At 44.2% G+C, this 22,805-nt stretch overlaps 1 protein-coding gene across 2 annotated transcripts in view; it reads right to left on the bottom strand.

Moving 5' to 3' along the window:
• Positions 1 to 22,805, bottom strand: part of LOC136302510 (Golgi phosphoprotein 3-like) — a 135,063-nt gene that overhangs the window by 27,855 nt on the left and 84,403 nt on the right. For both annotated transcript variants that reach the window (XM_066205983.1, XM_066205984.1), the window contains exon 3: positions 8,210 to 8,324. In XM_066205983.1, the coding sequence (XP_066062080.1) occupies positions 8,210 to 8,324 (115 nt within the window). The remainder of the gene's footprint in view (positions 1 to 8,209; positions 8,325 to 22,805) is intronic.

Here is a 22,805-nt window from a genome sequence, read left to right as displayed (position 1 = left end):
CAAGGTGCATTTAGACAAGACAGGGTAGCCAGGGTCCTATCTTAATAAGGGTTCCCTTTTCTCTTGTTGAGCTGAAGCAGTGGAAACCCTCAGTCAAGGAGTATAGACACTACAGAAAATGTAGCTAAATTTGTAGAAAGAGCCAATTAATCACCAAATCCACTTCCGAGCCCCTCAGTTTAGAAAGGATGTTGAGATGCTTGAGCACGTCCAGAGGAAGGAAACAAGGCTGGTGAGGGGCTTGGAACACAAGCCCTATGAAGAACGACTGAAGGAGCTGGAGTTGTTTAGCCTGGAGAAAAGGAGACTCATAGGTGACCTTATCACTCTCTACAACTTCCTGAAAGGTGGTTGTAGTCAGGTGGGGGTTGGTCTCTTTCTCCAGGCAGCAACTGACAGAATGAGAGGACACAGTCTTAAGATGTGCCAAGGGAAATATAGGTTGGATATTAGGAAAAAGTTTTTTATGGAAAGAGTGATAAAGTACTGGAATTGTATGCCTGTGGTGGTGGTGGATTCATCATCTCTGGATGTGTTTAAAAAAGACTGGATGTGGCACTCGGTGCCATGGTTTAGTTGAGGTGTTAGGGCATGGGTTGGACTTGATGATCTTGAAGGTCTCTTCCAACCTAGTGATTCTGTGAATCCAGATTGGAATGATTTAGAATCCGTAATGGATACTTTGTTTGATAGAACTGAGAAAGAGATGGTAAGGAGGGCAATTCAGTCTGCAATAGAGGCACAGGTGGCGGCTGGTACTCTTCAAGGGTCAGTTACTGATTTTTTCCCTTCAGAGGATCCCAAGTGGGACTTCAATGTAACAGAGCAAATGGAACGGTTGAAACAATATCAAAATTGGGTGGTCTATGTGATGAGAAATGAAATTCCTAAAGCAATAAATTGATCGAGATTATACAACATAAAGCAAAATGAAAATGAATCCCCAACAGACTTTTTGAAAAGGCTAAAAGAGGCTGCATGAAAATACATGACTCTGGACCTTGAATCAGGTGAAGGGATGACACACCTGGTCTATCTGTTTATAGGTCAATCTACTGTCGCCTTGATTTTTCAGCCTTCTGATGTTTTTACATTTCTGTACTGGAGTTCTCATGCTTGTAACATAAACAGACTGACATTTTGTAAATATACATTCCTTTCCAGGGAGAAAGACAAATTAATGGACTTCTGGTTTGACCAGTGGGGTCGGAAAGGTGTCAACCTTGTCCCCCAATCGGTGGTCAAAGTCCAAGCCCTATTTAAACCCTAAACCCAAAAATAAGCTTCCTTCTTTCCTCATTTCACAACCTGACGGGTGAGTGTAGTTTTTTCATGTCCGTCTAGCGACAATCCACAGATGATATAAGAATAAAACTGCAAAAGGTAAAGCAGAGGGAAGATCTAAGTAAATTGTTGGATATTGCTTGGAAGGCATATTGAAATAGGGGTTCAAAAACTGGAGATTCAAAGGACAGGGAAAATTGCCATGAATGTAATAGATGCAAAGGCCAGCATTGTAAGGGAACGACATCAGGAAAAGACATCTAAGGAACCTAGAAATGGTACTCCTCTTGATAAGAGCCATTGTGCTTTTTGCAAGAAGGAAGGACACTGGAAAAAGGAGTGTCCAGTGTTGGCGAAGTAGAAATTTCCAGACCCAGCTCCTGAACTAGCTGTGAATGGGGAATGAGGGGCACCAAAGGTCTCTTCCCCAGCAGAGCCTTTGGTTATAGCTTAGCTGGGGAAAGACAAAATTGAGGTTTTGGTGGATACGGGGGCAACATATTCTGTGTTAAATACCTTAGAAGGGAAACAAAGTCAAGACACTGTAAAAGTGATTGGCGCCACGGGGTAAGTGAAACAAAAGGCCTTTCTTCAAGCCTTTGAAATTCAAACTGGGAAAACACTGTGAGATTCATCATCAATTTGTCTATATGCCAAAGTCTCCTCAGCTTTTGATGGTTTGATGGGTAGGGATCTTTGGGATAAGTTAGAAGCAGAAATTAAGTTTTGGGAAGGGAATACAAATTATAATTCCTGAGACTAAATTTGTTAAAGCAGCTGCCCTTTTCATACAGGAGGACCTTAGTGAAATCCCCACAGAAGTGCAAAAAGGTGTCCTTCCAATAGTGTGGGATAGTGATTTTCCTGGAAGGTCCAAATGGACAGAACCTGTAAGCCTTGCACTTAAACCAGTAGCCACACTGGTAAGATAAAAACAATACCCTTTGAAGTTAGAAAGTCATAGAGGGTTAGCCCCTATAATTGAGAAGTTCCTTAAATTTGGGTTATTGATAGAATGTGAATCCAAATACAACATGCCCAGCCTGCCAGTAAAAAAGGCTGATGGTAAAAGCTACCGATTGGTGCAGGATTTAAGAGCAATTAACAAAATAACAGAGGATGTTCACCCAGTAGTCACCAATCCCTATACCCTTTTGATCACACTGACAGACAATTTCAGGTGGTTTACTGAATTAGATCTCAAAGATGCCTTCTTCTGCATTCCTGTAAATTAGAATAGTCAAGAACTTTTTGCTTTTGAGTGGGAAAATCCTGAAACAGGGAGAAGAAGCCAACTCATCTGGACAGTCCAACCCCAGGGTTTCAAGAATAGCCCAACTATATTTGGAAACCAGTTGGCAGAAGAATTGGAGGACTCGAGAAGACAAGAACCAGGAGGGGTTGTTTTACAATACATGGAATATACTAATTGCAGCCAAAGATCAAGATGACTGCATCCAAGTCACTGTAGTTTGTTAAACTTTTTCGGACTAAGTGGGCATAGAGTCTTAAAAGAGAAAGCACAGATTGCCAAGGAAGCAGTGATTTATTTGGGACTTGGGATCTTCTGTGGACATAGACAACTCAGCAGAGAATGGAAAGAAGCCATCTGTTGTCTCCCCAAACCCCACACCGTGAGAGAACTGCAGGTCTTCCTGGGAATAGTAGGTTGGTGTCACTTATGGATACCAAATTATGGACTACTGGTAAAGCCTCTGTATGGAGCACTAAAAGCAGCTGATAAGGGAATTGTGATATGGAGAGATAGTACAAGAGCTGCATTTAAACAGTTGAAACATTCTTTAATGTCAGCTCCAGCATTAGGGCTGCCAGACTTAACTAAGGCTTTTGAATTATTCACCTATGAGCAACTGAATGTTCCTTTGGGGGTACTAGCACAGTTCCTTGGAAACCAGCGAAGAGCTGTGGCCTGCTTTTCAAGACAGCTAGACAATGTTAGCCAAGGGTGGCCTGGGTGTTTGAAAGCTGTGGCAGCTACTGTTATATTGATCAAAGAAGTTCGGAAATTCACCCTTGGGGAACACATTGTCATGTACGTACCCCATGGAGTGCTAACTGTACTTGAATAAAAGGGGGGGGCAATGGTTGTCCCCTAGCAGGATGCTTAAGTGCCAAGCTGGGTTGTTGGAGCAAGATGATGTTACCCTAAAAACGACCTCTGTCATCAACACATGTTTCTATCCTCCATGTTGATTGACAGTGTGCCTGAGCATGACTGTTTACAGCCCATAGAAGAGGCCTATTCCAGCAGACCAGACCTGAAGGATGGGCCTCTAGAAAATCCAGATTAGGAACTGTATACAGATGGAAGCACCTTCATGAGAGATGGTAAACGAATGAAAGGTTATGCCATGGCAACTACAGATAAGGTAATCGGGCAAAGGATTTGCCACTAGATGTATCATCACAGATAGCTTGATTGCACTGACAAGAGCTCTAGAACTGAGTGAAGGAAAAAAGGTAAATGTATGGACTGATTTTAAATATGCATTTTTTAGTTGTCTTGGTTTAGATAGACAGGTATCTGCCAGGGAGGGTTGGAGTCTCCCTTGAAATATAGGCCCCTCCCCCTCCCTTTTCCAAATTATCATAAATTTACAATTAAAAGGCTGTCAGGCAAAGATTTTGGGAATAGGTATAGCAGTTCTTTACTAGGGATATAAAAATACAGATGTTGTAGTACAGAAGAATAAGCAAACAAATAAACAAGCAAGAAATCCTAGAAAACCCTGACAGAGTCAGAAACAGAACCTGACACCCTGTTGGTCAGGGTGTTGGAAGCAGTCCAAAGTAAGCCCTCCTGGAGTGGCAGATGTGGTTCTGTTGGAGTAGAGATGGTCCTGTTGAAGAAAAAGGATCCAGTAATGGTGAGATGGGTCTGGTCTTCCTCCAGGGATCTGGTGGAAAAACTGGATACCTAGTGGGACTGTGGCTCCTTTTTATCTAGGTTAAGATAGTTTGGCTCCCCCTCCCTGTGTGGAGCAGCTTACAATAGTGCAGTGTAATGTGTAATGTCATTGATGAGCTCTTAATGGTCCATTAGCAGAAGACATTCCCATGGAAGTAGTGAAACAATGAAGAGAGATAAGTAGCACTCCACCATCTGATAAGTGACACTGACCCATTTGGGCAAAGATAAGCAATTCTGCTCCACCCAGATGGAACAGAATAATATGCTCTTTACAAAACCCATAACATTAGTGTTGTGCGTGCCCATGTAGCCATCTGGAAGGAGAGTGGGCTGCTGACCACTCAAGGTATTGGGAACAAACATGCTGAACATATCCTTGCACTCCTGCAGCGTATTTGGAAGCCTGCAGAGGTGGCTATTATACATTGCAAGGCTCATCAAAAGCAAAAACAATTACCAAATTAGGGAATCTTTTTGCCAGTGGAACAGCAAAAGGGGCTGCCGATAGTACCACAAAAAGAAATCAATCTGTCAGGGTTTACCCCAAAGTATGATCAGAAAGACCACCAGTTAACTAGGTCCATTAAAGCTGAAATTAAAGAAAGTAAATAGGTTGCTACACCAGTGGAACAGGTTGTAGTCCCACCCCTGCTCCTTCGGGAGATAGCTCAGCAGGAACATGAAGGTACCCATTGGGGAACAGAAAATCTTTTGAAGCATCTGAAAAAGGTAGTAATAGGAAAGGGAATGATAGGAGTTGTGCAGTCTATAGTGAGAAAATGTGAAATCTGCCATCAAAATAATCCTGATACAAGCAAAAGAGTAGTGTTAAGGGTAACAAAGGCCAGAGACCTTCTCGGAGACTATTGGCAAGTGAATTTTGCTGTTACCACATAATGAAGGATACAGGTATGTACTGATGTTGGTTGACACCTTTCGTGGATGACCTGAAGCTTACACCTGTCGCACTAACACAGTAAAAGAAGTGGCAAAAGTCTTGCTCAATCATATAATTCCAAGGTATGGGGTACCTTTAGGGTTGTCATCAGATAGAGGGCTGCACTTTGTTGCAACAGTAGTGGGAGAGGTTAGTTGAATTCTGAGAATTGCTTGGGATCTGCATACACCCTACAGACCTCAGGTGAGTGGTAAAGTTGAACATATGAATTGAACCCTCAAAACACAGATTAGCAAAATTTGTCAAGAGACATTTGTGACATGGGTTCAGGCTTTGCTTATAGCCTTATGGAGATTTCGCATACAACCAAGGCAGCAGGGCAACAGATGTCCCTATGAGATATTGCATGGCAGGCCATATCAAATTCCGCATATCCCTGGAGAAATCTATATGAGGGGGAAAACTGACTAACAAAAATATTTAATGGCTTTAAGCTCCATTTTGCTGAAGCTCCAGAGATTTGCCATGTTATCCAGACCCGTAGGACTGGACACACCTGCTCATCTGTTCCAGCCTGGAGACTGGATCTATGTTAAATGGTGGGACAGTGACCCTCTACCAAGCTAAGTGGAAAGGACCATTCTGAGTCCTGCTGACTACCCTCACTGCAGTCAAACTTACTGGCAAAGAACCCTGGATTCACTACTCCAGAGTTAAAAAGGCTTCTGCTCCTGAAATAACTGGAAAAACAGAGACAGATACAGTTGATGGTATGGTTTAAACTGTTCTTTTGTGTCTGTTATCCACACCGTTGGTAACCATGACTCAGGTGTAGGATCAAAATTTGCAAAGCAGAATGGCCGTCAATTTCCTACTAGCCTCACATGGGGGCATGTGTACAGTCATTAATACTAGTGTTGTTCTTATGTAGATCAGAGAGGAAGGATTAATAACGATTTGGCTAAAATCTGAAGACAAACTCAAATTCTATATCAGGTAACTCTTACAGATCTTTCATACACTTGCGTCATGGTTACCAAGTTGGACTTGGATAAAACTATTCATACTGGCTATATTTGTAGTTGGCGTCTGCATAATAGCTGGCTGTATGATTTGGTGCAGTGATTTCTGGTCATCTTTATGGTCTAACATCAAATCTAAGTGGTAGAGACTAAACAATGTGGAATTTTTGTCAAGTATCTAAAGGGGGGGAATGATGTCTGAAGATTTTTAGCTTTTATGTATTCTTCATGTATTTGTAGCTTTGTAGACTGTTAATGCATGGTAGTAACTTCTAGTACTTTTCCAGCTCTCTTTCCCACTGCAAACAAACTTACTGATACATTCCTGAAATTCTGTTTAGTCTTATTTGTTAGTTTAGCAAGGACACTTTGTTTTGCACCATGTATCATAGACATAACAAAGGTAGAGTTAGAGGATCAGGAGGGAGGGATCCAATGGGGCAGAACCTGGGGGGCAGATTACCTAACCAACTGCTCTTCTAATTGGACAATATTTTCTAGATATACTAATTGCCCAATCGTATAAAATTGTACTAATCTAATTCCAGGCGCAGTTTTTTGCCATATTGTGTACCTGAAGGCTTTCAAGTAAACGTTTGCTTTTAAATTATCGTTTTAATGTTGTTTGGGAAGGTTTTGTTCTATTTCCAGGCAACACCACAAGACACCATTTTTGGCCCAACTGTCTTCAACATCTTCATAAACTACTTAAATGTAGGACTTGAAGCTATATTAAGTTTGCTGATGACACTAAATTGGCAGGAGCTGTTGACTCCTTCAAAAGCAGAGAGGCCCTGCAGAGAGACCTTGACAAATTAGAGGTCTTGGCAATCACCAACTGTATTAAGTTTAACAAGGGCAAGTGTCACTATAGGACATGAAATGAACGACATGCATGCAGTAAAGTCATCAGAGCAAGAAGAGGGGAGTTTATTTCTCTACTTCGGCTTATATAGATTTTGGACAATGACCAGGGATTGGACAATGAGGTTGCCACCTCTCCAACCACACTGGTCAAACTAAAGTCCATCAATTGTCCCTCCTCAAGAGAGGAATGATAAACAAGGACTGTTTACATTAACATCACTTTGTTTACATGAAAATCTGTAAGAAACTCCACTACAAAAATGCAAACATCAGAAGGCTGAAAAAGATCAGAGCAACAAGCAAGTGTCAGATTCTGCACCTGAAATGGGGCAACTCTGGATATATGGACAGACTGGGGAATGAGAGGCTGGAGAGCAGCTCTGAGGAAAGGGACCTTGGGGTCCTGGTTGATGGCAAATTGAATATGAGAACAGTGTGCCTTGGAGCCATAAGGATCAACCATATCCTGGGGTGCATGAGGCAAAGCACTACCAGCTGCTTGAGGGAGGTGATTTTCCTTCTCTACTCTGAACTGGTGCATCCTCACCTCAAGTAGTGTGTGCAGTTTTGAGCACGAGCACCACAATATAAGAGGGACTAGTGATAGGCCCTGAGGAAACAGCTGGAGCAGTGTCAGGGGAGGTTTAGATTGGATATTAGGAAAAGGTTCTTTACCCGGAGGGTAGTTGGGCACTGGAACAGGCTTCTCAAGGAAGTGGTCATGGCCCCAAGCCTGACAGAGTACAAGAAATGCTTGCACAAGATTCTCAGGCACGTCATGTGACTCTTGGGGCTGTCCTGTGTATGGTTAGGAGTTGGACTCTGATCTTTGTAGATCACTTCCAACTCAGGCTATTCTATGATTCTGTGATAGTCCAAACTTCCACTATCCTTCATTTCCAATTACAGAGAAAGGCCATTATATCTCCAAGGTGCAGTGCTGATTTACTTCAGTCAGGAGAAGACCTCTTCCACAGATGTCCTCTGACCCTTCCATCTAGATCCTTTCTGTACCAAGGTAAGTCAAAAGTAAGTAACTTATATTTGATTAAAGGCTAAAATTAGCAAGAGACTACTCTAGAGGACAGTGATGAACTTTTTTTGCATGCTATCTCTATGAAAATCTAACAGTATAATCAATAGTGATGCCACATAATTAGCTTTATTCGGGAGGGGAAAAGCAAATACATTATGTTCAAGGCTTACCACTAAGCAGTTCAATCCAATTTTGTACTGTTTCAGGAGGTTGGGTCTCTTTTATGTGTTTCAGAGCTTCATCAAGCAGAACATCCCCTGTAGGAGCATCTGACTTGCAAATTACCTAGGATAGAATAAAATGCAGTGAGTATTTTTACTTAATTGATATACCATACCATAAACATCCAACAATAAAAATTTGAAAAATCTACCTGTTATCAGAACCAAGGAAAATTTTAAGGAGTGAGGAATGTGCTCAAAGAATACACAAGTTTAAGAAATACCTAGTTGTTAGAAAAACTATTTAGGATTTTAATTACAAAGGTCTGTTATGTCTTAAGTTATCTATGACCACTATTAACTTTAATTGACCAGAACTATAGTATTAATAACATGTTTAATACCTAATTTTTTAAGGAAGATAATCAACTAACCTGGCCAGGTCCTTCACTTTGTCCCCAAAACAAAGTATACTACTGTGCTAAATAATTGGTCTCTGATAACAGTCCATTTTACTGCTTCAAGTCAATTTATTCAGAATAGTGCAGATAGACAATTAGGCCATGTGAAATTGAGAAATCAATTAGAAAGTGAAAAGCAGGAAAAATGCTTTTTTCTTCCATATGTTGATGGATAAAATAGGTTCAAGACATCTATCAGTTTTACAGCTCTGAGGAACATTTTAACCAGCAACACTAAGTTCCATTCACTAACAGTTAAAATACACATATTAGGTAAAATATGTGTGTACCGATAAGCCTCTTAATATGCAGTCATAAATGACATATCACTTAAGTTTGTTATTTAATAACTTCTAAAATTATTTTTTCCCCCAAGAGACCACAGGAGAAAGAGAAAAAGTCATTTGCAGAAGCATAGTAAAATTTAAGAATGTGAGTAACTGCTTGTTTACCAGTATAAGTAGTTGTATAAACCATGTACAAATACCCTTTTTTTTCTGGTTATAAAAACAAGAATGCCAAACTAAAACATACAGATTTAACTAGCAACCCAAGTCACAGAATCATAGAATGGGTAAGGTCGGAAAGGACCACAGTGTGTTCATCTCATCCAACCTCCCTGCTCAAGCAGGGTCATCCCAGAGCATATGGCACAGGATTGTGTCCAGATGGTTTTTGAATATCTCCAGTGATGGTGAGTCCATACCCTCTCTGGTCTCTGTTCCAGTCCTCAGTCACCCACACAATAAAGAAGTTCTTCCTCGTATTCAGGTGAATCAGTTTCTGCCCACTGCCTCTTGTCCTATTGGTTGCCACCACTGAGAAGAGCCTGGATGCATCCTCTGACACCCTCCCTTCAAATAATGATAGACATTGATAAGGTCATATCTCAGTTGTCTCTTCTTGAGGCTGAACAGGCCCAATTCTCTCAGTCCTTCCTCTTAAGAGAGATGCTTCAGTCCCCTCATTGTCTTTCTCACCCCCTGCTGAAACAGGAAGAGCTTGAAGACAGTGCAACAGTGGAACTATGATGTAGTTGCTATCACAGAAACATGGTGGGATGACTCACAGGGCTGGAACGCTGCGCTGGGTGGCTACAAGCTGTTCAGAAGAGACAGGAAAGGGAGAAGGGGTGGAGGGGTGGCCCTTTATATTAGGAAGGCTTTTGATGCCATAGATATAACTAGTGATTATGAAGTTGAATGCTTATGGGTAAGAATTAAGGGGAAGGCCAATAAGGCTGACATCCTACTGGGAGTCTATTATCATCCACCCAACCAGGAAGAAGTGGACAACCTATTCTATAAGCCACTGGAGAATGTTTCAGGAGCACCAGCTTTTGTTCTTGTAGGTGACTTTAACCTACCAGACATCTTCTGAGAACTTAATATAGTGGAAAGGAGGTAGTCCAGGAAGTTTTTAGAATGTATCGAGGACAACTTTTTGTTGCAGCTGGTGAGTGAGCCCACCAGGGGTAGGACTATGTTAGAGCTGTTGTTTACAAATAGAGATGGGCTGGTAAGAGATGTGGTAGTTGGAGGCTGTCACTCTAATTAGCAATGGCGGTAGAAATGACACAAGACTCTCCAGCTTGTTAGCAAGAGAGAGCAATCTTTACTCTTTGAAATCCTCTTTTATAGACAGTTTCAAAACCGTAAAGTTAATTGGACAGCAAACCAACACATCACCATCATTGGACAGTTAGGAACAACACCCCTCAATCATTTCTTGCAAGTAAACAACAGGGAGACAAACAACACCAGCAAAGGCTGTTTTACTTTCTCCAAGGACTGTTTGAATTCCTCTTCACAATTTCTCAGGCCAAAATATCTCAGGCCAGTATGAGAAAATTTAGTTTCACACAGACACTGTGCTCTTGTCTGATTTCTCACATTCAGCATCCACAGGAGGCCACTTGGGGCATAGTGATCATGAAATTGTAGAGTTCTCAATATTTGGTGAAGTTAGGAGGAGTATCAACAAGACTTTTATATTGGACTTTCAGAGAGCAGACTGACCTATTCAGGAGGCTTGTCCAGAGAGTTCCTTGGGAAGTAGTTTTTAAAAACAAAGGAGTCCAGGAAAGGTGGGCGTGCTTCAAAACAGAGATCTTGATGGCACAGGAACAGACTGTCCCTGTGTGCTGAAAGATGAGTCAACAAGGCAAATGTCCAGCCTGGATCGGTAACGAGATTTTGAAAGAACTCAGGAATAAAAAAAGGATGTATCACCTCTGAAAGGAGGGCCAGGTCTCTCAGGAAACATTTAGGGAGGGTTGCTAGGGCATGTAGGAAAAAATTACGGAGGCCAAAGCTCAATTCGAACTTAATTTGGCAACTTCTGTAAAGGATAATAAAAAATCTTTTTACAAATATGTTAATGGCAAAAGGAAGGATGAGACCAACCTTTGTTATCTATTGGATGCAGGAGGAAACTTAGTAACTGCAGATGAGAAGGCAGAAGTGCTTAATTCCTTCTTTGCTACAGTCTTTAGTGGGAAGATGGCTTGTCCTCAGGATAATTGTCATACTGGGTTGGTGGATGGTGTCAGGGAATAGAATGGTCCTATTATTCAGGAGGCAGTCAGAGAAGTGTTGAGCTGCTTGAATGTCCATAAATCTATGGGATCAGATGGGATCCATCCCAGGGTGATGAGGGAGCTGGCAGATGAGCTTGCAAAGCTGCTCTCCATCATTTACCAACAAACTTGGCTTAACGATGAGGTTCCGGATGATTGGAAACTGGCCAATGTGATTCCCATTCATAAAAAGGGTAGAAAGGAGGATCCTGGTAATTATAGGCCAGTTAGCCTTACCTGAGTGCCAGGTAAGATAACGGAGCAGTTTATATTGAGAGCTATTATGCAGCACTTACAAGACAGCCAGGGTATCAGACCCAGACAGCATGGGTTTAGGAGGGGTAGGTTGTGTTTGACCAATCTGGTCTCCTTTTATGACCAGGTGACCTGCCTGGTGGATGCAGGGAAGGCTGTGGATGTGGGGCAAGTTTTGTTTAATATTTTTATTGATGACATGGATGAGGGTATCAAGTCTTTCATTAGTAAATTTGCAGATGTCACTAAGCTGTGAGCCTGTGTCAATCTGTTAGAAGGTAGGAGGGCTCTGCAGAGAGACCTGGAACGATTGGATGGATGGGCAGAATCCAATAGGATGAAGTTTAATAAGTCCAAGTGCCGAGTCCTGCACTTTGGCCACAATAACCCCCTGCAACGTCATAGGCTGGGGAAAGTGTGGCTGGACAGTGCTCATGCGGAAAGGGACATGGGGGTTCTGGTCAATAACTGACTGAACATGAGCCAGAAGTGCGCTCTGGTGGCCAAGAAGGCCAAGGGCATCCTGGCCTGTATCAGGAATAATGTGTTCAGCAGGACGGGGAGGTCATTTTTCCCTTGTATTAGACATTGGTGACGCCACACCTTGAATATTGTGTCCAGTTCTGGGCCCCTCAGTTTAGGAAGGATGTTGAGATGCTTGAACGCATCCAGAGGAGGTCAACAAGGTTGGTGAGGGGCTTGGAACACAAGCCCTATGAGGAACAACTGAGGGAGATGGGGTTGTTTAGCCTGGAAAAGAAAAGAATCAGAGGTGACCTTATCACTCTCTACAACCCCCTGAAAGGTGTTTGTAGTCAGGTGGGAGTTGGTCTCTTTCTCCAGGCAGCAACTAACAGATTGAGAGGACATGGTCTTAAGCTGTGTCAAGGGAAATATAGGCTGGATATTAGGAAAAAGTTTTTTACAAAAAGGATAATAAAGTATTGGAATGGTTTACCTGGGGAGGTGGTGGATTCACCACCTCTGGATGTGTTTAAGAAGACTAGATGTGGCACTTGGTGCCATGGTTTAGTTGAGGTTAGGGTTGGATTGGACTTGATTATCCTGGAGGTCTCTTCCAAGCTAATGATTCTGTGATTCTGTGAACCTGCTCCAGGAACTCCATCTCTCTGTTCAACTGAGGAGCCCAGAACTGGACACAGTACTCCAGATGTGCCTCACCAGGGGTGAGTAGAGGGGCAGGATCACCTCCCTCAATCTGCTGACAATGCTCTTCCTAATGCACCCCAGGATACTATTGGCCTTCTTGGCCACAAGGGGTCATTCCTAGCTCATGGACAGCTTGTTGTCCACCAGGACCCCCTGGTCCTTCTCTCCAGCTCTACTTTCCAGCAGGTCACCCTCAGCCTATACTCGTACATGGAGTTATTCTTGTCCAGGTGCAGGACCCAGGACTTGCCTTTGTTGAATGGTTCCTCTCTGCCCATCTCTCCAACCTGTCAAGGTCCTTCCAAAGGGCAGCACAGCTGTCTGGAGTACTGGCCACTCCTCCCACCTTTGTGTCATCAGCAAACTTGCTGAGGAGGCATCTGCCCCTTTGTCCAAGTCATTGGTGGAAAAGTTAAACAATACTGGGTCCAGTATGGAACTCTGGGGGATACCACTAGTGACAGGCCTCCAACTAGACCCTGTGCCACTGATCACGACCCTCTGGGATCTGTCATTCAGACACTTCTCAATCCACCTTACTGTCCACTCATCTAGTCCACATTTCCTGATTTTGCCTGAGTATGTTGTGAGAGACAGTGTTGAAAGCTTTGCTGAAGTCCAGGTAGACAATATCCACTGCTCTCCCATCATTCATCCAGGTAATTGTTTCATCATAGAAGGCAATCAGGCTGTTGAAGTATGATTTACCTTTAGTGAATCCATGCTGACTACTCCTGATCACCTTCTTGTTGTTCATGTGGATATGTGGATAAAGATGGCCTCTGAATGAGATGCTCCATGAGCTTTCTGGAGATTGAGGTGAGGCTGACTGGCCGGTAGTTCCCTGGGTCCTCCTTGACCTTTTTGAAAGCCTAGGTGACATTTCCTTTCTTCCAGTCTTCAGGCACCTTTCCCGACCTCCATGGCCTTTCAAAGATGATTGAGAGTGGCCTAGCAATGATGTCTGACACCTCTCTCAGTACTCATGGGTGCATCCTGTCAGAGCCCATGGACTTGTGCATGTCAGGTTTACCTAGATGTTCTCTAACCCAATCCTCCTTGACAAAGGGAAAATCTTCTTTCCAACATTCCTTAACCACGGTCTTCTGGGTCAGAGATTCCTGAGAGTTGATCTTGTCAGTGAAGACCAATGTAAAGAAGGCGTTCAGTAACTCTGCCTTCTCTGTGTCCTCTGTTACTAGGGTCCCCCTCCATTTAGGAATGGCCCCACATTATCCTTTGTTTTCCTTTTGTTATTGAAAAAGCCCTTCTTGTTGTCCTTGACATCCTTGGTAAGTTTTAATTCCAGATGGGCCTTGGCCTTTCTTGTCTCATTTGTACCTTCTCTGACAACCTTTCCATATTCATTCCAAACGGCCTGACCCTGTTTCCACCTCCTGTGTACTTCCTGCTTATGCCTGAGTTCTTTATTCATCCATTAAGGTCTCTTGCCCCCTTTGCCCAATTCCTTGCTCATTGGGATGCACTGTTCTTGAGCCTGGAGGAAGTGATTCATGAATATTAATCAATTCTCTTGGACCTCTCTTCCCTGCAGGGCCTGTTCCCATGGGATTCTTCCAAGAAGATCCCTAAAGAGGCTAAAGTTAGCTCTCCTGAAGTCCTTGGTTGTAATCTTACTTACTGCTCTTCTTCCTCTTCTCCCGATACTGAACTCCACAATCTCATGGTCACTAGAGCCAGGGCTTCCCCCAGTCTTCACATCTCTAATAGGGCCTTCCCTGTTTGTTAGTATAAGGTCAAGCAGCACACCATTCCTTGTGGGATTCTCCACTACCTGTGACAGGAAGTTGTCATCAGTGCTTTCCAGGAACCTCCTGGAATGTTTGTGCTTTGCTGTGTTGCTTTTCCAGCAGATGTCAGGGTAGTTAAAGTACCCCACAAGAACCAGGACCTGTGACTGTGTGTCACCCTGATTCTTTAGCTTTCTGATGATTGTTTACATATTTCTAGTGGAGATTCCCATACATGTACCATAAACAAAGAAGATTGTTTTCATTCCAGTCTGTGATGGACTGCTGAATTGACCACTGGGGTGAGAGAGGTGTTACTCTCATCTCCCAATCCTTGATCAAATACCAAATCCTATTTAAACCCCAAATCATAATAAACTTTCTCTTTTCTCTGCTCATCTCTCAACCTGAGTGTGGTTCTTTCGTGTCCCTAACAGTGACAACTGTGAGGCTGCTTCAAGCTGCCTGCAGAAGGCCTCATCCACTTCCTCCTGATCAGGCAGCCTGTAGCACACACCCACAACAGTGTCATCCTTTACTAGTCTGCTCTTTTATCCTAACCCATAAGCTCTTGACCCACTCGTTATCCACCCCAAGAAAGAGCTCCATACATTCCAAGTGTAACCTTGCTGAGGGCAACTTCACCACTGCACCTTCCTGATCTGTCTGTCCTGAACAGCGTGTAGGCCTTCATAACAACATTCCAGTTGTGAGCTATCCCATCACGTCTCTGTAATTGCAATGAGATCAAAGCTCTGTGACTGCACATAGATCTCTAGTTCCTCCTGCTTGTTCCCCATCCTGTGTGCATTGGTGTACAGGCACTTTATAGAGGTATGTGAGTGTGGTAATATCCCAGTGGGGGTGCAAAGGGATGCCCCATAGTCCTGTCTTGTGGTTATGTCTTTGGCTGCTTGTGCTTGAATGAGGTATTCCCTATTAAACCTCCTTTTGCTACTTGGGTGGTTGCTAAAGTTCTCCCCTTCCCACACCTTATCTCTATTGAGCCTGGCCCTGTCCCCATGCCCTTAAAATCTAGTTTAAAGCTCTCTCAAGGAGCCCTTCTAACTCCTGAGCTAAGATCCTTTTCCCCCTTTGAGACAGGTGGACCCTGTTTGTTGCCAGCAGACTTGGTCCTGTACAAACTGACCCACGATCAAAACCCCCAAAATTCTGCTGGTAACAGCAGTCCTGAAGCCAGGTATTCATCTGCAAGATCTTCCTGTTTCTTGCCCTATCATTTTCTGCAACTGGCCGGACAGAAGAGAACACAATTTGTGCTCCAGATCTCTTGACCAGTCATCAAAAGGTCTTGAGGTCCCTCTTGATTCTCTATGGCCTTCTTGTTGAGACTTCATTGATACTCACCTGGAAAACCAGGAGCAGGTAATAGTAAGTGGGTCTTATCAGACTGGGAAGTTTCTTGGTGACATCCTGTATTGGTTTGGCATGGCCTGGTTTTTGGCAGCAGGGGGGCCAAAAAGATGGCTCTCGTGAGAAGCTGCTGGAAGCTTCCACCATGTCCAGCAGAGTCAATGGCTGATAGCTCTGAAGATGGACATGCTGCTGGCCAAAACTGGGCCAATGAGAGAGGTTGGTAATGCCTCTGTGATCACATATTTAAGAATGAAATCAAAACAACATCACCAGGTTTTTGCTTCTAGTCAGAGAAGAGGAGGAGGTGAGAACATGTAAGGGAAAACAACATGGCAACACCAAGGTCAGTGGAGAAGGAGGAGGACGAGATGCTCCAGGCACCAGAGCCAAGATCCCTCTGCAGGCTGTGGTAAAGACCATGGTGAAGCAGGATGTCCCCCGGCAGCCCATGGGTCCACAGGGGAGGCAGAGATCCACGCACAGCCTGTGGGGGAAGTGCCCATGCCAGAGCGGGTGGATGCCTGGAGGAGGCTGTGATCTAGTGGGAGACCTGGTGGAGACAGGGGGCCTCTGCTTCCAGGCTGGAGCAGCCTGTCCTTGTCCGTGGAAAGAGAGACCCATGTTGTGGCAGTTTTGGGAGGACTGTTTGCCTGTGGAGGAAGTTCATGTTGCAGCAGTTGGGGTATGGCTGCTGCTTGTGAGAGTGGACCCATGCTGGAGAAGTTCATGGAGAACTGTCTCCTATGGGAGGGACCCCACGACCTCACAGGGGAAGGACTCCTCTCCCAGAGCAGTGGAAGAAAATCTCAGTGATGCACTGACCAAACCCTTATGCCTTGTCTCCCTGTGCTGTTGATGGGAAAGAGGGAGGGTCTGGGGGGAAAAAAGGTGTTTTAAGGGCTTATTTTACTTCTCATTATCCTCCTCTGATTCTATTAGTAAGAAAATTCACTTTGCAATTTAAATTGAGCCTGCTTTGCCCTTGAAATATTTCTCGCAGTCCTTATATCACTCATGAAGTGTTCAATAATTTTTTTCCCCTCCTCTGCCCAGCTGTGGTAGGGGAGGGTGAGTGAGCGACTCTTGTGGGTGCCTGACATTGGGCCAGTGTCAAACCATGACACATTCCTTACCAGGCCCCAGGGAGGCAGCATAAACTTCCCTATGGGTTGGGTCTGGTTGGCACATCAGGCCCTCCCTTCCTGCCCTGCTCTACTTAATCCCTCCAACCCCGATGAACCTTCATCCACTTCCTCATATCCCTGATCCTCAGATTCCAGGGCCTCATACCTATTGTATAAGGGCACCTGGGAAGGTGAGGTAGATTTGGAGTGGATTTGCCTGCCACCCTGAGCAGATACCTGTTTCTACTCCCCTCCCTCTTTAAGTTGTCCTCCTTCTGCCTGGTGGTGAGAAGGTATGGGATGCATTGCTTCTTGTGATGAGGATGGTGGGTCCATTTGTCTAAGGTATGGTAGAGTGCAGCTCCACCAATCTCCTTCTCAGAGTCCTTAATACTTAGCTTTTCTACTTCATCTCTCAGTTCCACCAATAGGCTGCACAGATCATCGTCGTGACATAATCTAGTCTAGACCAAGTCAATATGCTTGAATAAAAATAAAACAACAACAAAATTCTATCTTTCTTTAAGAAAACAAGAATTACTTCTGTTTCAAAACTATTTATGAAAATAATGATTTAATCTGACAACTTAAATAGTTTTACAAGGTGTCATGGTTGTAGCTGGCATGCAGCTGCCGGATAAATATGGCCATATCAGACCCCCAAAACTCAACCAGCCTAGAAGCAAAAACAAGTCCCCAGACAAGGTAGAGATAGGTTAGATTCAAACCCAAGCAGGGACCTCAGCCAACCCCATTCAATCCTAAGTGCAGATATATCACTGGTCAAGGAGCTGGGCAGTGTTAAGACATAGACCAATCAGCTGTCTAAACCCAGGAAATTCAAAGCCCCTATAAAAGGAAGTTCCAAACAATAAAACAGGCTGTCTGTCTCATGATCATCAGTGAGTTCATGTCATTTTTCTGTCTCTGACCAACGACCTCACCTAACACATGGTGCCCCGTGTCAGGACACAGCCATTTCTGCGTACAGAGCAGGGGACACAAAAAACGGCATAGGAGGCAGGAAAGCAGAGAAAGCATAAAAAAAAATGAAAAACCCCAGCGAAGATATGGGTGGATTCGTCTCTGTGAAGGAACATCCAGCAATTAAGGTATGGGCTGTCTTTCTACGGGAATGGGATATAGATTATGAAGAAGAGACTTTGTCAGATTTTATAACATGATCTAAAAACTGTGGGTTGGAACCAACCAAAGAGACTGCTTTAGATATACATACCTGGTCACAGACTGTGAAATATATAATAGATGCAGCTTCTAAAGGTGACAAAAGTGCAGTTAAAATTTTAAAACTCTGGAGGCTTATCTTGAACTCGCTAAAGCAAATAAAAACTGATATGTGTAGCCTGGTCCCAGTGGGAAGGAGTGCAGGGGGAGGAAGCCAAGCCCTGGCTGTAGCAATGTTTCTGTATAACAGGCCATTCTGATGCACCAGCCAAACTGCTTGTGAGTAATATTATCAAACCACCTGCAGTTTTGCTGTTAGAGTTCTCAGGAATTCATCAAGGTTACTGAGAAAAAAACAGGATCAAAAATAAGAAGAGACCCTGAGAAAATGTCAGCAAAAAATGTAAACCCTAGATAGGGGAAGCACAACGTGAGGATGGACGCTTGACCAATTGGATGTCCTGAAGAATATGTGCCTGCCTCATGAAGAAAGAGCTTAGCCAACCCAGAGATGCGTGCCCACGTGGACAGTAGACCTAGAATTTATATCTGGCACATCGGTTATTCAGTGGCCCATTTCCCCCCTGCACTCGGCGGACAGTGGCATGCTGTATTGTGCAACCCAGCCGCATGGTGCAGCCCCAGAGGGCAGCAGAGCTGGGGGGGCAACCAAGCGCGTGGCAGGGCAGCAGCGCCATCAGCAAGCACTGCCCCAGTGCGAAGCCAAGCGGCGGGGGCTGGTGAAGCCCCACATGGAAGTGGTGGAGCGGCAGGGGCTAGCAGAGCCCTGCACGCAAGCTGTGGGGCCGTGGCCGTGCAGAGCTGTGCCGTTCCAGACCACACGGCACCCACTCCAAGCTGCTGTGCTAGGCTGAGTCACCCTCCGACTGCCTGAGGTTGTTGTCCCAAGTTGGGTCACACTGTGCTGCCATAACGATTGAACACCCCAGGACTATGCCACAGTGTCAAACGGTCCCCGGGGCTACCCCCACTGCCAGCACCGGGCACGCTTCTCCATGCCACGGAAGCCCTTGGACTGCCCCTGCCCAGAGCTGATTTGCTTGGCTGCGAAGCTGCACCTACAGTCCCGCCTCCATTATTCATGCTGACTTGCCACTGCAACTTGGGGGCTGCACTACAGATGGCCAGATGTTGAGCCCACATGACACCCGAAAATGCACCAGAACCAGGAAACACCAGTACAGCGATGCTGAGCCTTGCTCCCGCTACCACTCTGGGCCCCTCTCCCACAGTTGCTGCAGCCTCATCACATCTACAGCCAAGGCTTGAGCAGCCCCAAGGAGCCACATCGCTGATGGATACACGAGACCCTTCACAGAGTGAACCCAAGTCTCCGCCCTGCTACCAACCTTGGAGATGAAGCCCTCACAACCCTGCCAGCACCATCACCAGCTCCATCCCCACTCCTATTAGACACCATCCCAGGACATGTTAACCTAAAACTATGAGCCCTAATGAAATCTGCAAACATGTATACTCCAACCCACAGGTACTCAAACTTGAAACAAAAACCTAAAAAATTATATACACAAAAACTTCTATATATATATGCACAGGTGTGGGAACTGACAGTGGTCAGAACATAGATTTTTAGGCTTCAGGCAGTAGCTTGGGACTGTGAGAAAGACAAGTACAGAACTCTGTCACACTGTTCTGTGAAATCGTAAGGAGGAATCAAAATAATCCTTGGAAGGTGAAAAACCACTAAGGTGGAAAATCGTTAAGGTAGAAAACCGTTAGCAGCTGATGTTTTTCTAACTTGCTGTTTACTTGTAAGAAACGGTTGAGAGGTGTTGCTCTAAATGACCAATCATATTGATTGTACCAAAACACCGTATAAAAGTCTGTCTTTCAATAAACTTTTGCTATAACATCCTCCGAAGACCTGGAGTTCTACGTATCCTTATTTGAGCCGTCCCAAATCGTAAAGATACACAAGAGTTTTAATGTTTTACAGTGTTTATTCTCATTGTTAATCTGCATCCTACAAAAATTATTAGTCAGAGGGTACCAAAGTGGTCCCTCAAAAAGGAGAAACTACACACCCTCAACTGGATTAAACCCTATCTAAGATTAACCAACTCACAATCAATACCCTTTTTTAACCTTCTAAAAAATGATCCTCAATTTACTTCCCCCAGAAAATTAACCCGAAAGGCAAAATCTGCTCTCGATACAGTAGAGCAATCCATAACAGACAAGTCCACTGGTGTTGTGGGTTTTGTAACAAAAAAAAAAGTTTATTCTGTTCCATCTGTTGAAACCCAGTTGAGGAGGTGTTTTTTTCTTTATCTGTTGTAACTCCAGAAGGGAGGGGGTAACTGCCTTCTCTGATAACAAGCCAGCTGTTAAAACCGGGTGGGGCATTTTTTTCTTATCTCTATTCAGTCTTCCACTACCTCCATGGGGATATCTTCTGTTAATGGGCCACTAAAGCTCACCAATGACATATTATATCATCCCATTGTAAGATGCTCTACCCAAGGAGGAGGAGTCAAACCATTTCCACCTAGGTAAAAAGGAGCCACAAGTGTCACCAGACATCCAATGTTCCCCATGGGACTCCCAAAGGAAGACTGGACCCATCTTTGGACTCTTTTCTCTACGGGACCATCTCTACTTCCAACAGGAACACATCTGCCACTCCAGGAGGGCTTACTTTTGGACTGTTTCCAACACCCTGACCAAGAGGGTGTCGGGTTGTATTCTGACTCTGTCAGCGGTCTTTTGTATTATTACATTTATTTTATTTTACTTTTTTTTTTCTCTTCCTATTAAATTGTATTTCTGACTTGCAGTGTCTCACTGGTTTTGCTTTCAAACCACTACAACCAGATATGCCCAAAGGTGTGTATCACTTTTTATTCTCACTGTTAATTTTCACCCTACTGGTATTATTGGGCAGTGGGATACTCACTGGCCTGATCCTTAGCACATACTAGAGTGGATGTTTTTACCTTATCAACCAAAAAAGACGGCACCCACCATCTTTGAATTGATTGCACAATTAAATATCAAATGTCATCACAAGTGTTTACAATTGAATGCTAAAGATCCTTCAAAAGTTCTTCTACCTGTAACACAAGAGGAATTCAAATGGTCTTTTACTAACTACACAGACTTGTAAAGTGCCTTGAAAAATTTCTCAAAACAAATCACTTACCATTTACCAAACCATAAATTGCTGAAGTTTAGTGGAGAAACTGCACCGTCTCTAAAATCTCTGAATAGCCAAACACCCCTAAAAGGTGTTAGTGTTTACTGATGGTTCTGGAAAAATGGCAAAGGCCACTGTAACATGGAAAGAGGAAGATGAGTGGCAAACATTGGAGGGTTATGAGAATGGATCACCTCAGTTAGTAGGGCTATGGGCTGTAGCTATAGCTTTCCAACACATTCTCCACATTCCTTTAAATGTTGTGACTGACTCTGCCTGTTGCTGATATCACAGAGATTAGATCAAGCACTACTAAAGGAAATTAACAATGCACGGCTAATTGACTTGCTAAAGGCTCTGTACCATGCTGTCCAGGCCAGAACTTGCCCCTTTTTACAATACCACCTTGTAGACCCCTTGTGGTGGTTTAGCAAAAAAAGTAATTCTTCAGAGGAAGTTATAGCAAGACCAATTAGTGACTAGGCATGAAAATTGACAGCTAATAAAAGCCATTAGAAAGATGACATGCCTCTGCGAACACACAGGGCTAAAAATCAGAGAAATACCTGCAAGAGCCCTCTTTCTTCTGGGATTTGAGAGAGGTAAGCTAGCCGGGCTGGGCAGCCCTGCCTGGGGCCACCAGGAAGGGGGAAGGGAAGAGAGAGGGCCCCATCTCAGCTGGATTGAACTCGAGTGGTTGTTAAACATCCTGCTGCTACAGGGCCCAGGGAGGTGTCTGCTGGGCCCCCGGGAGTGGCTGCTATGATATTGCCACTATGTTGCCCCCTCATTGTGGTCCAGGAGGCCTAGCCAGGCCGGGCAGCCCCTGTCAGGAGCCAGGACCCTCCGCCCCCAGCATGGCACTGGCTGCTGCAACCAAGTCATCCAGCAGAAGGGAGGGGGCCCAGCCATGTAGATTGGACCTGTAGCTGGAGTTTGGGCATGGCCTGACCCTACCATCTTCAGCCACTTCCTGGGGAAGAACCATCATGCCCTCTGCAGACCTGGGAGATGTTACTTCTTTCCTTGCACAGATGAAACTTATAAAGCAGTAACCCTTCTCTGAGTGGGAGGAAAGACAAAGTGATTAAGAACTGGAGAGACACAGCATGAGACTAAAGTCAGTGAAGAGAGAGTAAAAGATTCTAAGTTGGAGGAAGATTGAGGAGTTGCCTAGTTTGAGCTGGACTTCTCTTATGAGGCCATGGAGAATGGACTAAAATACCCCTGTAGCTTATAGAATGCTTTTAAGGGGTTGTCCTGGTTTAGGGCAAATTTGGGAGGAAACCTCTGAATGGGGTCCCTCTGGGAAGAAAATCCAAATGGCCCCTCCCACAACTGATCCAGGAAAGAACTTCCTTGGAGAAAAGTGGAAAAAACTATTTAAGAAACAAAGTGCCCATAACCATAAAGAATTATTAATATGAAACAATAAAACCTTTTGTTGTTTTGAAATGAGATGGCAAATTCAGAAAGTCCTTGCCATCAGTAGCTCAGCTCGCTCAGTCTCTTATCAGTTCCTCTGG

Source organism: Chamaea fasciata, unplaced genomic scaffold (genome assembly GCF_029207755.1).
Source record: "Chamaea fasciata isolate MVZ Bird 193981 ecotype frontalis unplaced genomic scaffold, bChaFas1.0.hap1 SCAF_29, whole genome shotgun sequence".
NCBI lineage: Eukaryota > Metazoa > Chordata > Aves > Passeriformes > Sylviidae > Chamaea > Chamaea fasciata.
This window is presented reverse-complemented; position numbering and strand designations above follow the sequence as displayed.